General features: G+C 43.2%; 1 protein-coding gene across 5 annotated transcripts; it reads right to left on the bottom strand.

The window, feature by feature from the left end:
* Nucleotides 1–499: 499 nt before the first annotated feature.
* On the bottom strand, nucleotides 500–25908 carry Extl2 (exostosin like glycosyltransferase 2). 5 transcript variants are annotated; one of them, XM_031375254.1, is made up of 6 exons: nucleotides 25394–25908; nucleotides 24774–24922; nucleotides 22367–22443; nucleotides 6615–7042; nucleotides 5567–5637; nucleotides 500–2391 (listed from the first exon to the last, which is right to left on the bottom strand). In XM_031375254.1, the coding sequence occupies exons 3-6, from the start codon at nucleotides 22369–22371 to the stop codon at nucleotides 1906–1908; spliced, it is 990 nt and encodes a 329-aa protein (XP_031231114.1). In that variant the 5' UTR covers nucleotides 22372–22443; nucleotides 24774–24922; nucleotides 25394–25908; the 3' UTR covers nucleotides 500–1905. The 5 variants fall into 5 exon arrangements, with proteins under 5 accessions (XP_031231114.1, XP_031231113.1, XP_031231111.1 ...); XM_031375253.1 differs by having other exon boundaries at nucleotides 24774–24938; nucleotides 25443–25908; XM_031375251.1 differs by having other exon boundaries at nucleotides 25443–25908.

Raw genomic sequence — 25908 nt, 5'->3', positions numbered from 1 at the left:
TTTTTTTTTTACGAGGAAACAGGGGCCCTTTAAATGTGATGTCTGGCAAGGATTTCATCCTAGGGTCTAATAGCAGAGCCTGTAGGCTTCACTCCTGAGCTATACTGCCACACAGATGTTGTTTTGTGCCTGCACGAATGATTTTGAATCATGTGGGGCACGAGTAAGAGGTGTTCATGGAAAGATGGTCTCAAGAGGTCTAGCTACAGTGTAGAAATTTTTCTTGTATAGACCTAAATGTATTTTTGTTGACAATTTATAATATGAGAGAACAGAGTAAAATTCACATGCTTGTTTTAAAATTTTAAATCAAACACGGGACTACTTCCCCAATAGGAAACTTATTCTTGGTGAGCACATCAAGTTTCTTCACTGTGAGTAGTACTGCTGAGGACAGAGAGACACGGAACCCATCACCTGCTCAGCTATTAACACAGTGGGCAGCTGACGTTTATTTGTTTGACAGTGGACGACCAAGAGGCAAAAATGTATTACCAAATTTGCAGAAAGCAGATAACTGACATGACTTTTAATGGGTTCAAATGAAATGTTTCTGATTGCATTAAGACACACACATATACACTCCATTGTTAAGACAAACAGACACTGGACTGATGGCGGGAAGGTCTTGCAGGGGAACTTCGGTGCCAGTATCCTGTTTTTACACCTTTGAGAATGTTTAGGCCTTATATGAAGAGAAGAAGAAAAGTGATACATGGAGGCCTGATAGATTATTCCTTTTCAGCAGTGGTGAACAAGGTCAAACTAAAGGACACCAGGAAGGATGCAGACACGGGCTCCCATGGCGAGGAGCACGTAGAAGGAACAGTGAACTCCTGAGGGTATCCCACAGCCTTCTCACATGATGGCTCAGTCCTTTTTATTTTCAACAACTATGTAATTGAAATTTCATCATGATGAATAGCGCCTTGGGACTTAAAGATCCTAACAAAATCCTGGGTTCTGGATGGAAACATTTCTGTGCAATACAGTTATTAGATACTCACAAGACAGCCTATGCGTTAATAATAAGGATCTTTGATACTAAAGTTTTCAATTTCTACTAGCTTCTACTTAACCATTCTTTCAGAAGTTATTTTTAGAATATTTATTCAACACATTCTGCAAAATATAAGAACTAATGTAGATTCTCAAGGTCACACACGGTGACAGATTACAGGAACATGTTGACTCCTTGTTGCATATAGGTTGCATATAAGAAACATGGCTGGCACATTTTAGTGATCCATGCAGAATAGGCTCACAAAAAAAAATCTGAAACAAAACAATAAAAAACTTACACTCCCAAGTCATGACAGGCATGACAGCAGAAACACCAGCACGGGCAGCTTTGTCAAAACCATGCTGGGCTCAGTCAATTCTGCTCAGTAGGGCCAGAAAGACACCGGTAACCAGGGATTTTCCTGATTCTCGACAAGGGGTTCAGACCAAACTCCTCACATGGCTTTTCCCTATATCACAGGCATTTCAGGCTTCAAATAAAAACAATCAACCTTCACTGAAAAGCTGAAAATTGTCTCTTTTGAGTCTCTGGAAGCAGCTTGCTGTAGGGCCTTAAGGCAAATGCCAGGGCTCAAACAAACTGGAGAGCAGTCTCGAGATGTCAACAGTAATCTCACCACCAAGGAGTGACAGCCTTGGATAAAAGCTCTTCACAGGAAATCCTATCTGGGTTGAGACCAGTTTCTTGGCTTTTGAAGTCCATGTGTTTCACATTCTAGTAGTACTGCATATGTTTCTTTCTATTATAGAGACTGGTGGACTAGATAAAAGTTCATGGTGTTGCTTGAAAAAAAAAAAAAAACAAAAATAAAAACAAAAACACAGCCCAGAGAAGCCACTGGAAAACCCAGCAATGTTTTGGGGTTTGTCTTTGTTTCCGGTTCACATTTTACTTTTATGGTTGGCATATGGAAAACCAAACTGGGAAATCATGATGTTGGAGTACTTTAAGGGCATGCCGTCGTAGATGTTGACAAGCTTATTTAGACAGTAGGATCTCTGCAGAAAGTGCTCTGCCCGGTGCCACATTCCAGAATACCCGTTGGTTTCTTTCTCCAAATTGACCATGTTTATAGGTTTCACGAATATCCCTGAAGACTTGCCAGTGTGCTTGGTGACGAGGAAATTCATAGCAATGTCATCACAGTTTTGAGTCTCGTCGATCAGCGCGTGGATGGCTGCAGGCTGCTTCTGGAAGAGTTCCAGGTATTTGCTGTTGAAGAAGGAGGCTCCGATGAGCACCATGGAGTACTGGTCACCATTCCCAGGCCCCGGCGTCTGCAGCTCAAAGCCTCCATAACTGTAGATACCGGACGATGTAGAGACGTGTTTTCTAGGTACAAATCCTACAATCTGATCAGGAAATTGCTGAAAAGAGGAGGAAAAGGAACAGTTAAGTGTGGTGGACACGAACAAAGACGCTTACATATTACAGAGGATGTACCTGGCTTGTCAACTCTCCCTTATTCCTTATTTCTGCATTTTCCTTTATTCACCTCCTTTAACTTCCTCTAACTCTAGACTATATTATAACTTTGTCTCTGGATAAGCTTACAACTTAAATTCCATCACAACTAAAACCTCTCTGAAAAATTCTTGCCTTATAAATATTCTCCAGAATCTAGCATCTGATTCAAACAAATTCTAATCCCCAAGGAGACTAGTCCTTCAAGGTTTGCTCTAAGAAAAGTTGATCTTGCTGATGTGTGGTCGTACATACCTTTAATCTCAGCACTCGGGAGGCAGAGTCAGGTGGATCTCTGGCCTATAGAATGAATTCCAGGACAGGCAGGACTACATAGAGAAACCCTGTCTCGAAAAACCAAGCCAACCAAACAAATGAACCTCAGTCTCCCCAAAACAACAACAACAACAAAAAACAAAAAAAGAAAACTTGTTCTCAAGAATATTATTATAGGAGATAAGAGGTAAGTGATCATGTTTTCCTTTTCTGAGACAAGGTTTCTCTGTGTAGCTCTGGCTGTCCTTGAACTCTTTCTGTAGACCAGCCTAGCCTGGGACTCACAGAGATCCGCTGCTGCCTCTACTTCCTGAGTGTTGGGACCAAAGGCTTGTGCCACCACTGCCCAGCTGTAGAACTGATTTTGTACTGCTTTTCAATGTTGATTTTGATGTTCTTGAAAGTCAATATTGATGTATATATAGCAACAATGTTATATTTTATGCCTCTCAGATTTCGATAGTTCCTTCTGGGGGTCGGTTTGGTGCAGCTCTGTATTCCAATGCTAAACACTGGTCGCCAAGCTCTGGCAGCCCTCATACAAGCAAATTCCCATGTGTACCAGTCTTTGTTGTGTAAACCTTGCCCCCAAATTTAAAGCTACTGGTTAAATAAAAGTGGGGACACAGGTGTGGACTACAAGGAGGTGGGGGAAAGGGAAGGAGGGATGGAGGGAGAAGGAGGAGGGCAAAGGAAGAGGAGTAAGAAGAAGAGGAGGAGGAGGAAGCAGAAGGAGAAAAAAGACAGAGAGAGGAGAAGGCCGCCATTAAGCTGGATGGATCCTGAGCACATTGCCAGAAGTGGACTCTTGAGGACAGGTTGATGGACCAGAAACAGCAGAAGCAGGGGGAGCCTCATATAGCATGTACTTGGGGAGCATAGCTGGTGAACTAACCAGTCTAGCACATAGAAAAATAGATTAGGGGTAATTTGTCCAGTAATTGAGCTAAAGCTGATTTTAATTAGTGGGGGGCTGGCCAGGTCATATTAATAACTAGTAGTTTACTAAAATCCATTTATCTGTTTCTTTTCAAACAATATAAATTTAAATAAGTAAATACAACATAAATTACATATTTACATATACATACAGATAATGGTGTGGCAAGATCTCTGAAGAAAGACTAGATAGGAGCAAAGACAATTCTATTAAGGAGGGACTTTGCAAAGGTAAAACAAACAAACAAAAAACAGTAAACAAAATAAAACACTGCACTTACAGGATTAAAAGTTTAAGAGTTCAATTTATTCTTGTGAATAATGTGAACTTCACCCAAGTTTGAGTTTCAATGTGCGAGCACACACACACACATACACACACACACACAATCTAGGTTGAATTAAATTTTGCTTCAAAGAGCACAGAGTATAAGGTGTGCACACATGTGAGAGGGGCATTCCCACATCCTGAGAAGTTAGGAGGCTGGAAAAGTAGTTGCATAAGGCAGATAGAAGCACTGAGGATTATGATAACTGTTGCTGGAGGCAGAGAGGATGTTCAGATGATGGGTGGAGGACAAAGGCAAAGAAGTACCATTACTCACTCCAGACACTGAAGAATCTCTCAGGCTGGAGAAAGGCACCAAGCGTGATGGGAGTGGGGTGGGGTGGAGGGTGGGGGCTGGGGTGGTTAACAGGCATGTGTAGGCACAAGTGACTGTCCTCCATCGTATTTGCATAGACACCAAATGAGAAGATGTGCAAGGCACTGACCAGGCTCATCCACAGTCAGATACCCCTCATCAACGGACTGAAATCACTCTTGATAACTTATGAATAAAACTTAAAATACCATTTACATTTCTTTATACTTCTATTCAAGTTGCTCTAGCCAATCACATTCTTTGTATTGTGTACCTGATCCTATCTTTATATTTACGATTGGCTGATTTTTTTTTTTAACCCCTTAGGTGGAAGTCTCATAGATGATGCATTATTAGAACCTTCTGACTAAGAAGGTTTCATTTGGGTGCAGGAAAAAAGCTGTTAGCATAGAAAAAAGTACAATTCATTGATCAATACGCTACACATGGGATTAAAAACATCATATGCTACCTGTGGAATTAAAAACATCAGCTTCTAGAAGGCTGGTATGGGAAGAGTGCGGTCACCACCTATCCTTCTAATCCCCTGGTGTTATGTGGCAGGTGGCCTTAAGGGAGGACTTCCTGCAAATATGATCAACTAGGATACCACAGCATTTAATCAGAAGATCTGCACACTCAGGTAATCTGTAACAGAGCTTGCAAAGCTCGACTGTCATTAGTATATGCTCAGTGGGAGAGCTAGCAGACAATTTACGCCGGCTAAAAGCTGGCATTTAGGGACAACCAAGCCAGAGCAAACACCTGCGGCCACAACGATAAACACGCAGAGTTATGACCTCATAATTTCTCAACATGGGCTCAACCAGTATGCGATTTAGTTGAGGCGATAAATGGTTTCTTGTACAGCAAGTTTCTTACATTGTTAGTACACAGACACAGTTTGCCAGCTGAGACACAGATGGTCTGTGGAAAACTTCTCTGCATTGTAGTCTTGGCTGCACCAGGGCGTTTCATTGTTCTTGGGAAGCTAATTCCAAGTTTTCTTCCTACTACAAGAAGATGGTAAGCCAACTTTCATGTTGTCTTAAGTAAGCTCTGAAAAATCTCCATTGGCCTAAGATCATTTCAGCTATGGCTTTAGGTACTATCTGTACTGTCTTAGTAAGCGCCATTAAAAAACTATGCTGCCCTGGTTAGGTATCACATAGATAAAACTTTACTCGTATGATGTCATAAAAAAATATAGCAACATTACCTGCCATATCGAGAAAGCGAAAACAAGGTCCTGGGCACTAATGAGCGTGTCATCGTCTACCATTAACACCGCTGCCATGGGAAGGAAAAAGAAGACACTGAACAGGGGGGAAATAAACACACAACTCAGGAAGATACATTGTGCTTATAGAGACCGTTCAGACTATTTTCTAACCAAATTACTAAATCAAAAAAATGTATTCTTAAAGAGATTTGTCTCCTAGGGGAAAAAAAGTTCTGCCTGAGGGGAAAATACCATTATGCAATTATAACCCATCCACCCAAAAACTAATGAACACTTGAACAAACAAACAAATAAACAAAAATCACATCCCAGAGAAACCGTTACACTTGGGAAGAAAAGAATGTCACACATGCATTAAATGTAAATGTCACTGTACTGGCTTTATGTTAACTTGAGTTGCGAGGAGGGAGCCTCAATTGAGAAAATGCCTCTAGAAACCAGGATGTAAGCAAGCTTGTAGGGTATTGTCTTCACTAGTAGTGACTGATAGGGAAAGGCCCATTGTGGGTGGTGCTACTCCTTAGGCTGGTAGTCCTGAGTTCTTCAAAAAAAAAAAAAAAAAAAAAAATCAAGCTGAGCAAGCCAGTAAGCAATACCCCTCCATGGCCTCTGCTTCAGCTCCTGCCTCCAGACTCCTATGCTGACTCCTTCAGTGATGAACAGTGATGTGGAGACGGAAGCCAAGCATACCCTTTCCTCCCCACTTTGCATTTGGTCATGGTGTTTCATCACAGCAATAGTAAGCCTGACCAGGACTGTCAACTTAGGGCTTTTTCTGTAGTACATAACATACACTCTGTGTGTACTGCATACCTTTTAAAAAATATTTTAACATTATCCTCTTTCTTATCATCATAAGATGTCTGTGAGTTCCTCCCCTAACTCCCGCCGGAAGCTGCTTGTTGAAAATCCGGAAATTGCTTCTTAGGTGTTTCAAAGCGCCTTTTTAACGGCACCTTCCCTGATAGCCCGGGAATCCGCCCACACACCCACAGCAGCCCTTTCAGATCCAGCTTTGACTCACCGTTGGTCTCCACTTCAGGGAAGACCTGGAGCCGGTTTCTCATTTTGTTTGCGGGTTGTGGTCTGAAGATGACAGGGATCGGGTGAGGCCCTAGGGAATTCCACAACTCCTCTGGTCCCTTCTCTCCAACATTGTTCCACACCACGATCACTTTGTGCAGATTCGGTACTGCCTGATAATGATTTAAGAGTCTTAGTAAGAGGTCTGTTCTGTTGTATGTCTGCATGATGAGAGTGAATGAATCCAGGGCCGACTTGCTCGGGGATTTGATTTCCCTGCGCAGAGTGAGCATCTTGTCCTCTTTGATGTTGGGGAGTAAGTTGGTCAGAGCCCCCGCTACCAGCAGCAACACAAGGATGACCACCAGGGAGAACCGGAGCACTCGGATCCCCATGACTCTTCCGGGAAGTTTGCAGATGTGGCAACTCCTGGAATAGAGACGGCAATAAAATACAGTCACTATGTTACAGTTAAGTCATTGACCACTCTTGTCAGGGATTTACATTCGTTTGCAAAGTGATCTGGCCTGACAAATACTAAAAAAAGAAAAGAAAAAAAATGCAGTCTTACATTCTTTTAAAAATATATTTTTATCAGTTCTTTGAGAATGTCATACAATGTATTTTGATCATATTCATTTCCCACTCCTTCCTGAAGCTCCTCCCAGATCCACCACCACTTCCCACACCACTTCAGGTCCTCTTTTTGTTTTTTAAAAAAGAACCCACTGTTGGGTAAGCTTTCTGTACATTGTGTAAAGGTTGTCTTTGTATTATTCCACTGCTGATTGCTATACTGCAGAGAGCTGAGTACTGGGAGGATTTTGGTACTGTTATTCTTAGGGATCATCACCTGACTCAGTATTTTGTGAACATTCACTGTCCTCACTTGCTGAACGGCTTAATAAAGAGCTGATGAGCAATTGCTAGTCAGGAAAGAGAAGATGGGACTTCTGGGCTGAGAGAGGATCTCACGGAGAAAAATCAGGCTCAAAGGATATTTGCCAACAGGACACTGAGGTGGTCAGATGTGCCATGACCGAGAGAGAGTTGCAGAACTAGATCACATGGCGGGTTGTGAGCTAGGGTAATAAGAACCAGTCAGTCCAGCTAGCTGAGAGGTAGACTCACCTAAGGCCTAAGCAATAATAAAAAGTAGTAAGTCTCTATGCCATTATTTACACCACTGGTGGATCCAGAAAGTCCCACTATAACCCACAGAGTCCCATTTGTGCTGGCCATATGTGCCTAAGTCTGAGTCTATCCCTGAAGTATAGTCCACCTCCAGGGGTCATAACATTCAAAAGAAAAAGCAAAACATGTCTCTTTCACCCTGAAGCATCAACTATCAATAGCTCTCAGGTCTGGGACTTTATGGGCCCCTCCCACCAGTTATAAGAATGTGGTCTAGCTTGATATTGTGCAGGCAGTGGCCACAGGTACTCTTTTCCTCTTCCTCCCCTCCTTCTTCCCTCTCCATCTTCTTCTCATTTGATAGTTTAGATGACTCATGGGGATTCAATACCTTTTCTGGGACTATTAAACAATTTGAATAAGAGCACTTGGTTTTATCCCAGGCTACTCAAGATGGTAGGCTGCGCTGTTCTGCCAGGATTCAGATGCATGTTGAAGTAGGGGGGATCATGGTGGTTTGAATGAAAATAGGCCCTGTAGGCACTATATTTGCATGCTTAGCTCCCAGTTGATGAACTGTTTGGAAAGATTAGGAGCTGCATGGCTTTGTTGGAGGAGTGTGTCAATGGGACTGGACACTGAAGTTTCAAAAGCACTCCCCCGCCCCAGCTTCCCCCTCTCTTCTCTTCCTCCCTCCTTTCCCCCTCTCATCCCACTCTCTCACCCTCATCTCTGTCTCTGCCTGCCTGCTATCTACAGACATCAGAATGGAAAGCTCTCAGCTACTTCTCCAGCACCACCACTGCCACCTGCAGCTATGCTCCCCACACTATGATAATAATGGACTAACGCTCTGAAATTGTAGGCAAGATCCCAATAAAATGTTTTCTTTTGTGAGAGTTACCTTGGCCATGATGTCTCCACAGCAGTGGAACAGTAACTAAGATAGGGAGCTCTTGTACTTCCACAGGACCAGCTCTTGAAGCATACCTCACAAGGTATAGTGATGCACATTGCAATGCCGGCATTCAAGAGGCTGAGGCAGGAGGATGGCAAGTTCCAGAAGAGCCTGGGCTACATAATACAGACTAAGACCCTACCTCTAACAAAACAGACCAGTCTTCCCAAGCTAACTATAGAATAGTAGCAGTGAACACAACTGAAGAGGATGGCTTCGATCCTCACCAGTTAGAAGGTTCTAGCTAATCAACCTCCCCAATGTACAGGCTAAATCTGACTGTCAGTTTTACAGACTTAGAGACGATTTTCTGTCTCCATACACTGTCATTTCCTGGATTGCTCCCTCCTGCTCTAACACTGGCATTTTTTAATTAACCCTGCCTCTGATTTCAGATGACTTATTATCCCACAAAACTCCACTAAGCTTTTCAGGCATATCCTTACGTTGTTATTTTGGTAACTGTCTCGAATCCATTTTGTCAATAGGTGAATCCAGCCTGTCGTAGCTGCAGCCATCTTATGATAGAACCTTGTTATGCCCTGAGTCCACAGGAAACCCAGATGAGACCAAGAATTTTGAAGCCCGCTGCAACTTGCAAAAGAGTCATCTTTATTTATATATAGTCCTGACTCAGATCACACGCCTCCCACTCACAGGGTAAATGCTGGCATTCGATGATGAGTGCGGAAAGCATTAGGTTTATATACGGTATAGTTAGGAATTCTTTGAATGCTGAGGGTGAAGAGGAGTGAACGCCTGTAATGATCTGATGGGGCGGAACTGAAGCTGGGAGCCTGTAATGATCTGATGGGGCGGAACTGAAGCTGGGAGGGGGATTGAATAGGTGTCTACTGTGTGGCTATCAGGAACTAATTTTATGGCCGGCCATAACTGTCTGTGACCTCCGATTACCTTTTTCTATGATTTAAACCTGGGTTCTCGTCTTCTTTGAGTTTGTTATTTCTTTAAGGTCCCAAGGACAGGCACCTGGAGAGTTCAGCCGTTTATCAAAGAGAGTGCTAGCTCTGGTGAAGCAGACACAGGGAGGATATCTCATCCTAGCATTTTGGCTCCTCGGGATGTTTTTATTAAGGGGGTTGGGGGTGGTTTATGGGCAGTGCCATTCTAAGGCATTCTAGACTGGGTTCCTTCGGAGCCACCAGGGACGGGGAGGGAGCCCTGAGCTTCCTGCCAGGGATGCAGCTCAAAAACCAGCTGCCTGTTTACTGCACCTTCCTCTTCCTCGGGCAGGAGGGAAAATGGGAGCTTCTTCAGGAAGAAATGCAGGGACAAACTGTCTGTACACAACAACACTAGAGTCTCTTTGGTAAGGCTTTAACCACAGAGAGTTAGTTAGCATCAGTAATTCGGGGGCTACAATAACCTCTGTGACTGTCTTTGAGTAGGACGCAGGGCTTCCCTGCCTAGTTTCTCAGCACACCATAAAGAGAGAAAACCAGCGGGATGACCAGGCTCTGCTCTCAGACCCTGCTCTAGGCAGGTGCCCGAGTCTTTACTATTATTTCAGGATAAACCACAGACAGTCTAGATAAAATGCCTGCCTTTCTTCCTCATTTTGGGGCCAGCCCTTACACACTAGGGCCTAGTCTACAAGTCCAGAACCCAGACTGGGGGAAACAGATTCTCTAAAGAAATTCACTAATGAAGAGACAATCTAGATTTAAAAAAAAAAAAATACACTAGGAATTTCTGATCAACATAAAAGTACCTTTAAGTCAAAAGAACAGATTTCCCAGGATGAGAACGAATATGAGGGTCGGGGAGAGACAGCTCAGTGGATGAAGCGTTAGTCAGGCAAGGTTGAGGATCTGAGTTTGAACCTCAGCACTCGTGTGAAGCCGGGTGTGGTGGCAAGCACTTGTAATCCCAGCTCTGCACAGACAGAGGCAGGTGGGTTCTTGGTGCTTACAAGGCCAGTCGAGCTTAGTGGGTGAGTACCATGTCCCAGTGAAACAGATTATTTGTCTCAAATAATCAAGGTGGCTGGCGCTTAAGGAGCACTATACCACAAGTTGACCTCTATCCTCCCATACACACACACACACACAGCCTACATACAGAGAAAGAGAATAAGAGATTATTATTATTACTAGTGTATTTGTTTTGAATCAAGGTCTTGGGATACAGCCCAGGCTGGCCATAGGTTATAAATAATATAGACTAACCTCAAACTTGAGGTACCTTGTCTCCTGGGTGCTGGTGCTGTAACTGTATTACTCCTGATGACTTTGATCCATTTTTTAACCTCACTGAAACTCTTTTCCTAGATGGCATAGCAGGCAGATTATTTATTGTTCAATACTGATAAAGAAGAAGCTCTTAGAACCTGTTAACTGGAAATCAACAACGACACTACTCTCTTTAGTACAGAACTGTCTTTATGTACTGGGCTCTGTTCTTTTTCACCTTCTTAGAGAAGCACAGTGGTGTTCACACACAGACCCTATCTAAGGTCTTCATTCACTTCTGTGGTTGAACTCAGGCAACTGCTGCTAGGCCACTGTCCCACAAGCAACCCCTCAGACTAGTCTAAGCAATCTTTCAGTCATCAAAGAGGATACCTTACAGCAGGGTTGGGTTAAAATAACCATCATATACCCAAGACCTCACTTCATGTTGTGAAAATGTGTTTTGTTTTTTCATTAATATATTTATGTTACATCCTCATCACAGCCCGTGCCTCTCCCACCCCACATCCCATCCTTCTCTCCTCTTCTCCTCTGAGAGGGGAGCCACACCCAGCCACCAGCCCTGGCACCTCAAGTCACTGCAGCACTAGGAGCATCCTCTCCTACTGAGGCCAGACAAGGCACCCAGAAGGGGAACAGGATCCACAGGCAGGCAACAGAATCAGGGACACCCTCAGCTCTAGTTGTTGGGGGTTCTGCAAGAATATCAAACTGCACATCTGTTACATATGTGTGGGAGCCTAGATCCAGCCTGTGTATGGTCTTTGGTTGGTGGTTTAGTCTCTGGGAGCCCCCAAAAGTCCAGGTTAGTTTACTTTGTTGGTCTTCTTGTGGAGTCCCTATCCCCTTCCGATGGTCCATTAATCCTTCCCCCAACTCTTTCACAAGATACTCTGAGCAAGGGTAGAAAGATTTCTCTAATTCAAGGGCAGAGAGAAACCACATAGAGTGCTTTCATACCTTCCCTTTAAGTTTCAGAGAATGGACAGCTCAGGGAATACATTCCCTGATGGGACAGTGTGATGGGTCACAGGCAGCTTAATTTATGTTTATTTTTTGAGATAGAGTCTCTTTCTCTGTAGCCCAGGCTGACCTTGAATGCACAGTCCTCCTGCCTCAGCCTCCTGGGTTCTCTGACTACAGAAATGCACTATCATGCCTGGCCTTGGGAAGAGCTTGTTCATAACGACAAGCCACAAAAGCTCTCGTGTCTCCAGTCTGAACTTGAAAAGCAGTATGATTTTAACAGAAAGACTTTTGTAGAATCTTCAAGGGTATTTGGTCTTAAATTATATTCTGCAGTTTGTTGTATTAAGAAGAGCAATTTTGTGCCTTCCCCTCTATCACAAGCTTATTCTAAGGTACGAATAAATTAATAACATCAGCCTTCATGCAATTACTTTTTGAGAATGGTAATCTAAGGCTTTGGAGCGCAGCATTTTCATTCCGTGCACTTTCTTACTAACATAGCACATGCTGCTGAGATAATCAACCAAAGATGCAGGGATTACTAATCTTGATTCCAAAGGCTTGAAAAAAAAATCCGTTTAGCACTGAATTTAAAAGCAGGTCTCATAAAACACATGTTCAGTTTTGCATGATCACTTATAAACATACTCAGGGTAAAACAAGGTTATGCCAACCACATTAAAGGACTCTAGAATCAAAGAGCTTTGTGCTACTTTAGGTAGCTGAATCAAAACGGCATATTTTAAAATGTAGAAGTGTTTCTATCCACTCACTCCCTGTCACTCTAGTCTGGGAAAAGTAATGGAGATTAAATGCTATCGATAATTGTAAACTGTAGACAATGTCAAACACGCTCTGGACGGACAGCTTCCCTTTCGTTTATTTGCCTAAGCTGGAGTCCACCCCCTGTGCCATCACACAGGTCTTCTCCTTCAAACACCTTCTAATCTCCTACTTTACCTGTATCCGAAAGGTTTCTGGAGATCTGAATAATTTATGTCTTTAGAGATAGATCATAAATATTTCACTTGGCATTTATTAAATAGTGCACCTCAATTAAATTATGCAAATTTTAAAATTTGCATGGAAGAGCAAAAGAGAAAGGACTTTCCAAACTTCAATACAAGGGGCATACTACTTTGAGAACAGCTGAAGTCAAGCACTCTTTGATGCACTCTGGAGAACCGTTCAAGCTTTCTTCTTTGTTTGTTTTTTCTAAAGAAAGACCCTATCACCTAATCCACCGCTTATACTCTCAGTGGGACAAAAACAAACACATCATGGAGATGTGAAGACACTAGAAGTAAATAAAGCTGGCCACCTTGCTCTTGCTCTCGATCCAAATTTTTCTCCTTTACTTTTTCTATTAAAAAGTAAATATACATATGTCTGTGTATATTTATTGATGCTCTGTCTTGTGGGAAACCCTGCTACTTACAGTCAGGATCTACCATGTCTGGATAGCTCTTCCAAGCTAGCTGAGAAATGGAGGGCTCCTTTGCCTGCCTGGCAGGGGCTGCCTCTTCTCTATCTTACCTGGGGAACCCCAACCCCCTACACCCTACCTGAGGAATGTCACATAATCTTTTGCAAAATTACAGGTTCAACTTCCCGGTAGCCTCTCCATGCAAATGAGGTAACCCCGGAACCTTAAACTTCAGCCAATGAAACTCCACCCTAAGAAGAAGCCCTTCCCACTTTCCAAGGTTTATATAGTCCCTGTTCACCCAATAAACTGTATGTGCATAATCTGTTTCATTGAATACCTTCAGAGAGAGCTGTTGGAAGCGCATCTAAAAAAAAAACTGTAGCACTAAAGAGATGTAACACTGATTACCTTTGGAAACCTCCTCCCTCCAGCATTCACTGCCAGACCAGGATCCTGTTGACCCACCCATTCCAGACTTTGCTTCATCCATCCCTCTGTCTGCGTCAGGGTTCAGACATGCCAAAGGAAGACTTGGACCTCGGAACTCGGCTCTGCTCCATCCACTCCCTGCTTGATATGCAGCAGAACCTGAACACCACAAGGGAGGAAGCAAAGCAGGGAACCGCACGGTCTCACTCCAAGGTGAATCTCATAGCTTCTTCTGCCCCTCTCTTTTGAGACAGTCTCTCTATGCTGCCCTGGCTAGTCAACTCATTTTGCACTAGGCTGGGCTTGAACTCAGAGATCCACTTGGCTCTGCTTCCCTAGCACCGAGTCTAAAAGCATGCATCACTATACTCCTCAGCTCATAGCTCTTAGTCTATGTTTTCTGCCTTTCTCTCACCTAGACTAGATGAGATACAACTATTGAACACTGCAAACATAAAACTACAACATCCTTCTTGTCTCTGGAAAAAATAAAATCAAGGTTCTCCCAGTGATTATTTCTACTTGAACCTATGCTCACATCTTAGCTCTTTGTAGTAAAGAACACATCCTTTTGGTTTTTTTGATAAACTGTTATCCTACACCAGAGGTTTTCTAACCAGGGATTATTGTACTATCCAGGCAGTAGCTGGCCAAATCTGGTGATGTTTCTGGATTGTCATAATGGAAGTGGAGATACTGTTTGCTATCTAGAGGGTAGATGTCAGGGTACCACTAAACATATCACAATGAGCAAGATGGCACCCACAGCAGAGTATTATCTAACCTAATAAGATCTACTTGAACATGATAAGAGAGACTACCAGTAAGCACACAGCTCTTTGTTATGTGCAAACATGGGACAATATTTACCTGCCTCACTGCATAGATTTAGGGTCTAGGGAAAGACACTTGCAATCACATTGGGATACAGAGCAGCAGCAACAGAGCCAAGCCAAGCTTTTCTGGATAGCGTGCCTGTCTACTATGGCATGGCTGTCACTAAAGAACCTGGCAAGAAATATAAAAATTAACTATTGAACACTGCAAACTTTGTGTATCAAAACATTTTTATAACTTCAGTGGGATGTTACATCGCATACGATGCAGCCATCTAAAGAACATGAAGAGCGTGTTCTTCTAATAGCCTCAAAGAGTTTTGGAAATGTGACATTTTGTTTTGTTTTTTTAAGATGTGATCTTGCCATGTAGCCCAGGTTGGCCTCAAATTCTAACCTCTGCTCCCTCAGCATCCTGAGTTCTAAAAAGAGAACTCAGAACTGTCTCTTCAAATCCCATTAATCATTTCCTTCCCCAATCCTAGAAAACCACAAATGTATTTTCTGTCTCAATGAATTTGCCTATTCTAGTCACTTCTATGAATAGAACTATACATTATATGGCTTTTTTATCTTATTCCTTTTACCTAGCAAAAATATTTTAAATTTTCATACACATATATAGGCATCTCTTTTTTTTTGGCATGTATATGCATGTAATGTATGTGTGCACGTGTGTCTGGAATGTGGGTAGGCACACCTGTGTATGAACTCCAGACACTGGGTGTCCTCCTCAATTCTTATCCACTTTATTAACTGAGGCAGGTTCTCCTATTGACCCAGGGACTTGCGGACTGGTCTAGTCTAGCTAGCCAGCTTGGCACAGGGAATCTGTCTCTGTCTCTGGAGGGAGCACAGGGATTGGGGGACATACTATACCTGCCTGACATTTATACAGGCCGCAGAGACCCTCCCATTTGCACTGCAAGCACTAAATAGTGAAGCATCTTCCAGGTACCCCCTTTGCCATTCTATTCTCACTGCTAGATAACATTCTATTATACAGATATTTCACGTTTTGCTTTCCTGTTCATCGATGGCTGGGTACTCTGGTTGCTTCCACATTTGGGTTATTATCGACATTGCTGCCGTGAACATTTGTGAGCAAATGTTTATGCAGACATTCATTATCATTTCTCCTGGGTGAACGCTGAACAGTGGGATTACTGAGGTATGGTGTGAGGAATGTCTACATTTCTAAGTGAAGTGGTTTCTGGGTGATCATTATTGGAATTTGTCTAAGAGAGGCCATAAGGTAAAGTAAGAAAGAACACAATACACAACAAAGGAACTGTGAGTTTCCAAGACATGGGTGTATTTAGATGGGAAGGGAGATTTGAATTTTCTAAAGACACTCTATCAACGGTCGACAGAAGCAGCGCCACAGAGTTCTTTTCTCGGGGCTAGTTTCTTCCGAGTGGAAGAACAATAATTATGCAGAGAGAAGCTGTAAACAAATATGCCAGAGTGGAGCAGGAAAAAAAAAAATGTCCCCTGGCTCATCAGGTAGAAACACAGTGAGCGTCTTGGCACCCGACAACGAGGATCTGCCGCGTTCATCTTGTGCTACAGATGGTAGAAGACTGATAACGGTTCTGCCATTTCGCTGCGAGATCTGCCTGATACAGCACAGACTGTTTCTCTTTGGGCTTCAACTCCAGGATATGTACTTGCATAAAAACTGATGATTACAGACTACAGATGCTCAGAGAAAAAAGGCCTTCGTCAGCCAGGCCTTTTTTTCCCCACCGTCCCAAGGTAGAAGGCAGAGGTCGACTCAGAAAGGTGGGTCTTCCACTTACAGAGGTGCAAGATGAGAGCTGGGAGAGATAGCTGCCAATTACCTAGCAGCCTAGCGGCTCCTGGCCAGGTACACTGCATGCAAACAGCACTACCGTTCAAACTGAGGCAAAGGGGCAAGCTGGCCTCTGTATTTGCCATTTACCTACAGAGCACTTCCTTCTGCCCAGGTGGATAAATGTCTACTCGATTCTTGCAACTCTCCCTCACTGCTGTCCATCCCGTGTGCTCCCCGGAACTCCAGACATGGAGATAGACACCATTTTCAATATTTCAACTGCGCCCCATCATCCTTTCCAGAGTGGATGTAACTCTTTTATTGCATTTATTTATTTTATGTGGGGAGTGGCCCTTGTCATGCATGAATGGGGAGGTAAGAGGTGAGAGGACAACTTGTGGGAGTCATTTCTCTGCCTCCACCTGTGCGAGTCCTGGGGATTGCACTCAGGTTGAAAGGCTTGGCAGCAGCTGCTTTTACTTGCCGAGCCATCTCACTGTCCCACTGCGTGGCAACGTTTTGAGGAAATCTGTGACAATCCCTAGGAATCACAATAGCATCTGGCTTATTGTCTGAGTCGGTGCTCTAACTCCGAATAGCTGAATGGACTGAGAAAATCTATGTTGAAATTGCCCTAACTTGGGCTGGAAAGGACATTCAGAGGTTAAGAGCACTGGGTGCTTTTCCAGAGGTCCTGAGTTCAATTTCCAGCAACCACTTGGTGGCTCACAACCATCTATGTTGGGATCTGGTGCCCTCTTCTGGCCTGCAGGTGTATATGACGATAGAGCACTCATATGTTAAATCAATCAATCTTCAATTGCCCTAATTTTTGCAACAGATGCCTAAAAAGTTAACAGAGTAAATTCAAATATAAATTAGGTCCAATCAAGAGGGCAGCCAAGAAATGTTTTCTTACATAAAAGACCTGGACGGGCACCATTAGATGATGAGACAAAAGAGTCATAAATGGGACCTGAAGCCCAAGCCACACTCTTTTCTACTTTCAACATCAGGATTGGGATCAGAGAATACAGATGCTCAGGAAAGGGTGTTTATCTGCCAGGAGATAAAATCATCTCAAAGTGGAAGGAAGGGCTCAATTCAGAACCTGGGCTTTGCTTCTTTCTGTACACACACATGCACAAGATGGAGCCAAGGTGTTTGAGTAATGGATAGCCCAAGTCTCTGGCTAGTTTTGTTTTCAGTTACAACTCTGACCCTACTCCCATCTTTCTGGAGTTATTCTGAATTGAAATATTGCTTACTACCTCAGTTTCTACAGAAACTCTTGGTGAACAAACTTACTTGTTCTTGGGATGGGGGAGGGGAGGGATCACCATCTGTTAGGCTTCATCATCCTCTCCCCAGAGGTAATGATAACTAGGAAGTGTCTAACTGACCAAAGTTAAGGAGACAAAATTCTTACCTCCATGACTGTTACAGCTTGGTCCTGAGCTGACTGTCATAGGTTCATGTGACTGAATTCTGAGTCTAGAGGTAGCAGTACTCTTTAGAGAGACTGTGGAGCCCTTAGGAAGTGGAGTCTAGCTAGGAAGTAGGGTCACTCAAGGGTAGGCCTTGTGAATTATAGATCCACCTGGGTCCAGTAGACCCCCGTCTCCTCGATGACCTCACGTAATGAGCAGCATGATCCAACTATCATGGAACTACCATCTGCCATACCTTCCCTCTCATGATGAACCGTAACCTCCTGAACAGCCAAAATAAATCCTTCTTCCATCAAGATTGTTTCTATGAGGTATAAAGTAATGAACACATTGACAGATTAAAATTTAGTTTGGGCTCTTAAAAGAAATGAAACTATAGACTTTATTGCCTCGTATTGAGCTTTTCCATTAAAATCTTAAACAAAATAAACTAGAATTCATTGCAATCTCAAGTTTTGTTTTTGTTTTTGTTTTTCTGGGTGCTTTAGGGTATCTTAGGAAGAGAATATTTTGAACATTTATTTATTTTTATGCATGTGCATGTTTGCCTGTATGGTGTGTATATGCATGATATTCAGTTCGATGCTCACAGAGGCAGAAGCACATCAGATCTCTTGCCAGATGGTTGTGGGCTGGGAACTGAACCTCTAGAAGAGCAGCCAGTGCTCATAAATACTGAGCCATCTCTCCGACCCCAGGAGATTTTAAAGATTTTGTCCACATTCAGGAATTCCTTCTTGTCACTTGTTACTTTAGAAATGTCACATGGTTCCTTTTATGTTCTGTCACTCTGTGCTCTCACTTTATCCCAATAAAGCTTCACTTCTGTTACTTGCTTTGCAAGTCTAAATATACCAAAAATACTTTGCTATTTTGTATTCATAATAAATTACAAAGTGTAGGATAGATGCACATACACACATGCACACATACACACACACATACACACACACACACACACACAGATACAAATTAAAGAGGTCATGTATGGATGTGCCCTGAGATCTTTCCATGCTTATGGACAGTCAATCATATAGTTAATAAATGTTGATCAACTAAGTCATGGACTCTTGGAGCTAAAGTGAGTCATTTTTCCCACAGCAGTTTACACACACACATACACACACACACACACACACACACACACACACACACGCACATATGATCATTGATAACCACCTAAGCCCTATCCTTTAGGAGGCCTAATTTTGTCTTTAGTTTATTTTTGAAACCATAGTTCTGAAACAGAAATAATAAAACATTATTTTTTAAAATCTCCATGTACACAGCGTCACCTTTGACTGGACAAGTGCTGCTGTACCAGGTCATCCTTCAGCACAAGCAGCATAAGGAAATCATTTCTGCACCGATTATATTACATCCGAGCCCTCTGCTGTGGGCAGCCAGGCTGAGTGAGCCATTTCGTTATGGATAAATCAAGTCAGAGAGAATAACACTGACAGCTTTCAAAGAAGAGCGTCAGTCAGGAGACACCTGCGTCTCCATTTCCCTTCCTTCTCCTTCCCTGGCCTGGCGACAGCCAAAAGCTGCTTAGGCCATCTTGGCTTTTCTGCTCTTCCTTCTCCCCCTTCCTCCTTAAAACCTCATATTCTCAACCCAGCTCCCAGGAACTAGTATCAATAACTGGAATTTATTATCAGTGATTTATGGAGAAATAAAACTTAACTGTGTATAAATTGTTTTTAATGCACAACCTGCCTCCTCCAATCTAGCCATTTATCATTGAGAGGCACACAAGGAGGGCCTCTCGATTGTCAACGTGCACAGGTGTGAACTACTGTGGCTAAAGAGTACTGCCAGCCTTGCTCCTTTCTCTTGGAACTGTCAGTTAATTACAGATGATTAAGGTGATAATGATGCGTTAGGAGATGACCAGTTTCATGCAAGCACACTAGAAGAGGCTCACGAGTGGCCTTATTCCTAAGAAGAAGAGTGCAGACTCAAAGAAGGACCCAAGGCGTCAATGGATACTAAGCACAAAGCTGGAAATAGAAAAGCATTTTTAGCCCAGCAGAGTCTAATGCAAAATTAGTTTGAGAACTGGGTCAAAAGAAGTCAAGTCCATCTGCAAATCTTTAATTTTTGTCATTTCAGGACACTGGTGCTTTTCATTTGAACCTCTACCTGTTTTAGTAATAGAGGACTGGAGAAGAAGAGAGCAAGATTGTTAGACGACAAAGCCCTGGACTGCCCTGCAAAGCTTTCCTCCCTAGCTGAAACCAGTTTTCTGCAGCTTCCAAAGTCACTTCTTAAAGAGAAACAGATTCATGCATATGAATTATGGCTGGTAAGTGTTTTCAGATACTAAACCTAAGATGGAATTCTCCCATTCATATTGAACGTTTTCCCTTTAGTGGGGAAAGGTGACGCGATCCAAGGTGCTCTCTCCTGTCAACAAATATTTCTAGGTACTTACCACGTGCCCGGCACTGTGGGGAAAGAGAGGCAGAGATAGCTCCTGCCCTCACTTAGCTTAGGGATGGAAACACAAGTTGTCTGACCTTTCCTCCCTTTACATTAGACAATGGTTCCAACTGATAGCATTTCTAATTTTTGAAGAGGAAAAAATAAAATAGGCACACTTCATTTTGTAGCTGTGATAGCTGGGATAGAATATGAAAAGTGTTTCCTGAAGCACAGACAGAGTGGTGGGCAAGAATCAAACCCCCAACTCACCCAGGGGGCCACTCTATTCTCTCTGTGTTGTACAGGACCCTCAACTCACCGGGGGGCCACGCTGTATTCTCTCTGTGTTGTACAGGACCCCCAACTCACCGGGGAGGGGCCACTCTGTATTCTGTGTTGTACAGGACCCCCAACTCACCAGGGGGCCACTCTGTATTCTGTGTTGTACAGGACCCCCAACTCACCGGGGGGCCACTCTGTATTCTCTCTGTGTTGTACAGGACCCCCAACTCACCGGGGGGCCACTCTGTATTCTCTCTGTGTTGTACAGGACTCTGTTTTCAGCTTTATTCCAGACCACAGGAGTATTGCATACAGAGAGGTAATGGAGGTGGTAGCGTGCGCTCGGTGACAGGGTGCATACCTAGTGTGTATGCGAAGCCACGGGCTCAAGCCTTAGATAAACTGATAATAAACAGATGCTACATTTAATCTTAACCAAAAGGCCAACACGCAATGGCTCAGTCCTAAAAAATCTTCCATCCATGTTAAAAGCAAGCAAGAAAGAAAGAAAGAGAGAAAGAAGGAAGGAAGGAAGAAGAGAAAGAGAGAGAGGAAGGAAGGAAAGAAGGAAGAAAGAAAAAGAAAGGAACCATAAGTGTTGATTTTATCCTAATATCTGGACTTGTGATTTCAGTGGATCCACCTTAAAAGAGGCATTATGGTACTTTCTAATAGGTCCTGGTCCCAGCTAGAATTTTTATTAGTATTTTTGGAGACAGGGTCTCATTATACAGCCAAGACTGGCATAAAATTCCTAGTCCTCATGGCCTAGCCTCCCTAGGCTGGGACTGCTTCCTTGCTTGCCAGAACTTTTAGTTTCAAGAAAATAAACCAAGCTCCCAGGGACTAAACCACCAACCAAAGAGTACACATGGTGGGACTCATGGCTCCAGTAGCATATGTATAGCAGAGGATGGCCAAGTCGGTCAACAATGGGAGGAGAGGTCCTTGGCCCTGTGAAGGTTCTATGTCCCAGTGTAAGGGAATGCCAGGGCCAGTAAGCAGGAGAGGGTAGGTGGTGAGCAGGGGGAGGGGAGAAGGAACAGGGGTTTGTTTCTGTTTTTTTTTATTTTATTTATTTTTCTTTTTTTTGGAGGGGAACCTGGGAAAGGAGATATTGTATGATATGTAAATAAAGAAAACATCTAATAAAAAAAAAAGAAAAAGAAAATAAACCAAGCGATGTAAAAAATCTGAAGTAAGCCAGGTATGTTGACACATCCCTTTGATCCCAGGACTCATAGTCAGAGCCAGAAGCAGGAGAGTTAAGACACCAACTTGATATGCATTATTGAGTGGCTTCTTGGCTAGTTAGGGGTACAGAGTGAGGCCCTGTGTCAACCATAACAGTAACAACAACAACAACAACAACAACATCCAAATGAGAAACAACCTAAGATTGAAATAATGGTATTTCACCAATGTCATAAAATTATATTTTACAATAGCAAAACAAAACAAACAAAACCAGTCACCCAAGCAATACTCATCCATTTGGGAAATGCGTTATACACATACAATGGGCTTTTAACCCAGCCTCAATAGAGAAGCTACTCTGTGAAACGCATGCTCACACCAAAGGGTCAACTACTGTATGCTCTCACTTACACGAGGTACTCAGTGCAGCCAACCCCACAGAAACATGGTATACACTCATGGCTGCCGAGGGCTAGGAGCAGGTGGAGGAGGATGGTTTTATCTGGAGATCAGTTATACAACAACATAAAAATACTTGAGACCACAGAACTGCAAGAACGATTAAGATGGTACATAATGTTCTATGCATTTTAGTTGTTGTTTTTTAAAGAGACAGAACCTGTTACTTACCTCATCGTATTATGAGTTTTTTTTACAACAGCATTCCTTACGCCTTCAGTGCTTCATAGGAACAGGCTCTCTTGGTACTATTAAAAGACAGCAAAGAATTTTCTGTGATGTTTTCAGTGACTTTTAAATGAAAAAAAAATGCTATTCTAGGTTCTAAAAATGATCTTCGGGGACTAAGGCAGATAGTGTTTCCTTGTTGGCTGATGCTAACGCTGCAGCGCTTTTGTCTTTAGATTTCTCTGGAGGGTACAGAAACAGAGTAAACAGAGACTGTCCCAACTGATGTACTTGAAACCAGAGCACACACATCTCGAAGTGACACAGAGGACCACGAATATAATTTGCATCACTAGTTGATTCCTAGACTTACATGTACCTTTACTCTTACCCTCTATTACAGATCCTTTTTTTTTTTTTAAATATAGAATAGAGTTTATTTAGGGCATGGGGAGTGAAGTTAAGAGGGTAGCAGAGGCAGAGAAAGGCAGAGAGAAGGAGAGAGTAGAGAAGTAGGGGCTGGCCATAATCACATGGGGGGGGGACGGGAAGGGAATAGGGAGAGAGGGGGAGAAAGGGGGTAAGACAAGGTGGAGAAGCAGGAGTAAGAGAGCTACAGCTCCTTTTTTAAACTAACAATTCATAGCACATTAATCTGATGTACCTAATAAACCATGGGTCTAAAATAGGGTTGCAGATAAATGCCACACGGATTACTGAGGTTGACAGATGGCACCTTTCTCATTCTTGCTGTTACTGGAAAGGACCCAGGACAGGAGGAATTTCCGTCCTTTCATCTTCTCTGCTTTCGTATTTCAATCTTTAACCATACATCTAACCACCCCATACAGTGTGCACGATTCATCTAAAGCAACTAACCGAATACGTAAACAAATATTTAAAGTAGAAATATATTAATTAATTTAAGAACCTTTATTACTGTATCTATTTTATCGTCTTCCCTAGCCATTTAATCTCTGTAATGCATGAAGGACCTACAACTGGAGACTCCTTAAGTACCTCATCTGCCTGCAGACTGGCTTAAACACTGACTACTAGAAAACAGAGCTGAGGAATCAAAATCATTGTTCTCCCAACTCATTTTCTTAATGATAAGAATTACTGTGGGGGTAAGATGAATGGGTGAGCATAGAGAGAAAGGTTCACTGAGCAATAGCTGTCTCTGATCACTGTTTCAAATTCATCTCTGGTGCACAGCTTAATGACCGCACAATTCTAAACTACTGGCGGGTTTGTCTTTCTCCCCACCTCCCTCTCTTTACATTAATTTGTCCTCTCCATAAAACTCTTCCAGGAGAACTCTGAGTTATCTTGCTTTATAGTCTCGATACCCAACACAGAGCCTGACACATACTAGATAATCACCAAATGATAGCTGAGTCCAATTTTGACATTTGGGACATGTTAACCTATATGTAAGTTAACATGCACAGGGCAGATATTATCTCAAGATTACAAAAAGAGGTGAGGCAGAGTGGAAACAACTCCTACCCCTAGACCTTTTCCTGGTTTAAAGCGTGTCCTTCTGTGCTTTATATTGCATATGAAAATGCCTTTAATGCTGAATTGACCATTATGCTGTCCACGGCTAAGGATAAAAAATAGCACTGCCATAATTAGAAGGGATAAGATCTTCAAGAGCAGATCTACCTTATATTGTAGGCAGGGGGCCAGGGGGGTGTTGAGGGAGATAAATCTAGAAAGCTGAAATTAAATTTCTTTAATGTCTTTCAAAACTATTCAATAACAGGTAATGTGGGTTTCTCCCTATGCCAGCTAAGCCACTTCAGATTTACAACAGTGAAAGATGGAATACAGAATTTATTTCCAAAGGCAAAATAAAAAACACATAGGCTCAAATTGCAGCTGACCTTGATGAGAAGGCTAGAAATCAGCTACTGAAACTTGATTATTTCTATATACCATCCCTACCATTCATACTGAAATAAAGCAGTCTTGAAGGGAAAAAAAAATCAATTGCAATAGCTATTTAGCCTTAAATGATCTAGTCTGCAGCCAATTCGGGCTTCCCCAGCAATGCAGTAGGGTAGAATTCAAAGACCGCTCTAAACAACGACAAAAAAAGTATCCTTTAAGAAGTAAATAAATGCTACTAATTGAGAGTATTTGCTTAAATAAAAATAATGGCCCAAGAAAGGCAAAGACAGAAGAGACATGTTCATCCTAGAACTTATAGAATCAAACCATTTGTTACCAGCAGTTTTAAAAGATGAACATTTCAAAAAAATTTTTACAAGATCTATTTTCAAAAATCAAATTACAGAATAAATCCTTTCTACCCACAAAGTTCCAAGAATGAAGGCAAAACAGGCATAGGTCCCAAATGGAAAAATAAAATCAACGAAAGAGAATTTTACAGTTGCCTTACCTCTAGTGCAGAGAAGATTGCAGTGGGGCCAGCGGGTTTATTTGCAGCTTGGTTAGCATAAATCGAAAGGGGAGTCTCTTTTGCTTGCCTCTTTTCCACTCCCTTTCCTAAACCGGGCTTCCAACCTCTCCGCTGGTCCAATTGATAACCTAGGAAATGCACCGCCTGCAAAGTGAGTGCCTGGAGCAGGGGACAGTCCCTGAGTGGCCACCCCTCCCTTGCTTTGGGTGACGCTCCACTTCCTGTTAGGCAAAAAGGCATTCCCAAGAAGCTCAGTTTTGTAGTTTCCAAGCCACCTCCCCAAACCAGACCCTCTTTCCGGGTTTCCCCTGCTAGGTAACAACTTTTAATCATTCACGTGACCGGCCAGCTGACCTTGCCTAAACAATCCCCTAGAAAGATGCTGGAGTGTGTCCCTCTACCCAGCCCAGGCCTTCAAGGCTCATCCCCAGCCTCCCTTCGTCCTGATGTCCCAACCAGCAGGGTTATATCTGCACCTCCTTAAAAGGACCATAGTGACAGCTACCGTCTCCAGGTGACAAGGATGCTAAAGGAACGTGTATGCGGTTGTCTTCAAGACTGCAACCAATTGAGGTTGCAGGGGAGCATGAAGCACGCACCTCAAGGCCACAGTCTACGGCCCTCTTCCTAAAGAACGTTTTAAAATACCTTTAAGTGTTTCTTTTGCAAGGCACACTCAACGATCGCGTCCCGCGTGACGGTTTCCGCGGGTGGGGTGGACTCCCTCAGCGTTGACCTCGCGAAGCCATCCTCGCACATCCCGCGCAGTGGCCGCGCAGCACGTGGCCGCCTGGTTTTTTTTTTTTTTTCCAGGGATGCTGCCTAAGGCACAGCAGGGGAATTTGAGGTCCTTAGGGGGTTAATGCTGATGGGGCAGGAGCGGGCTGCACTGCATCCGGGAACGCTGGTGGTGGACGATCCGGGTGGGTGACAGCGGGCCTTGAACCAGTCAGCCACGTCTGCAGAGCGCCCAGCAGGGAGAGCTTTCGTGAGTTCAGGAGACAGGACCCCCACCCCCAGCTCAGCTAGAGAGAGATCCCCAAGCTTTCAGCCTGGACTTTCCGCAGCCCCCAAGCTCCGCCCCCTTCCCCGTAAGCCCCTCCCCTGCCGGAGC

Source organism: Mastomys coucha, unplaced genomic scaffold, assembly GCF_008632895.1.
Source record: "Mastomys coucha isolate ucsf_1 unplaced genomic scaffold, UCSF_Mcou_1 pScaffold16, whole genome shotgun sequence".
Taxonomy (NCBI): domain Eukaryota; kingdom Metazoa; phylum Chordata; class Mammalia; order Rodentia; family Muridae; genus Mastomys; species Mastomys coucha.
The sequence above is the reverse complement of the archived record's forward strand: the minus strand, read 5'-3'. Positions and strand labels throughout refer to the sequence as shown.

What these genes read in the sequence shown, in the direction of transcription:
- Extl2 (XM_031375254.1), bottom strand. An exon ending in CCCTGAAGTGGAGACCAACG is followed by an intron (nt 5,638 to 6,614) that starts GTGAGTCAAAGC and finishes TTCCCATGGCAG; the next exon opens with CGGTGTTAATGGTAGACGAT. An exon ending in TCGCTTTCTCGATATGGCAG is followed by an intron (nt 2,392 to 5,566) that starts GTAATGTTGCTA and finishes TCCTCTTTTCAG; the next exon opens with CAATTTCCTGATCAGATTGT.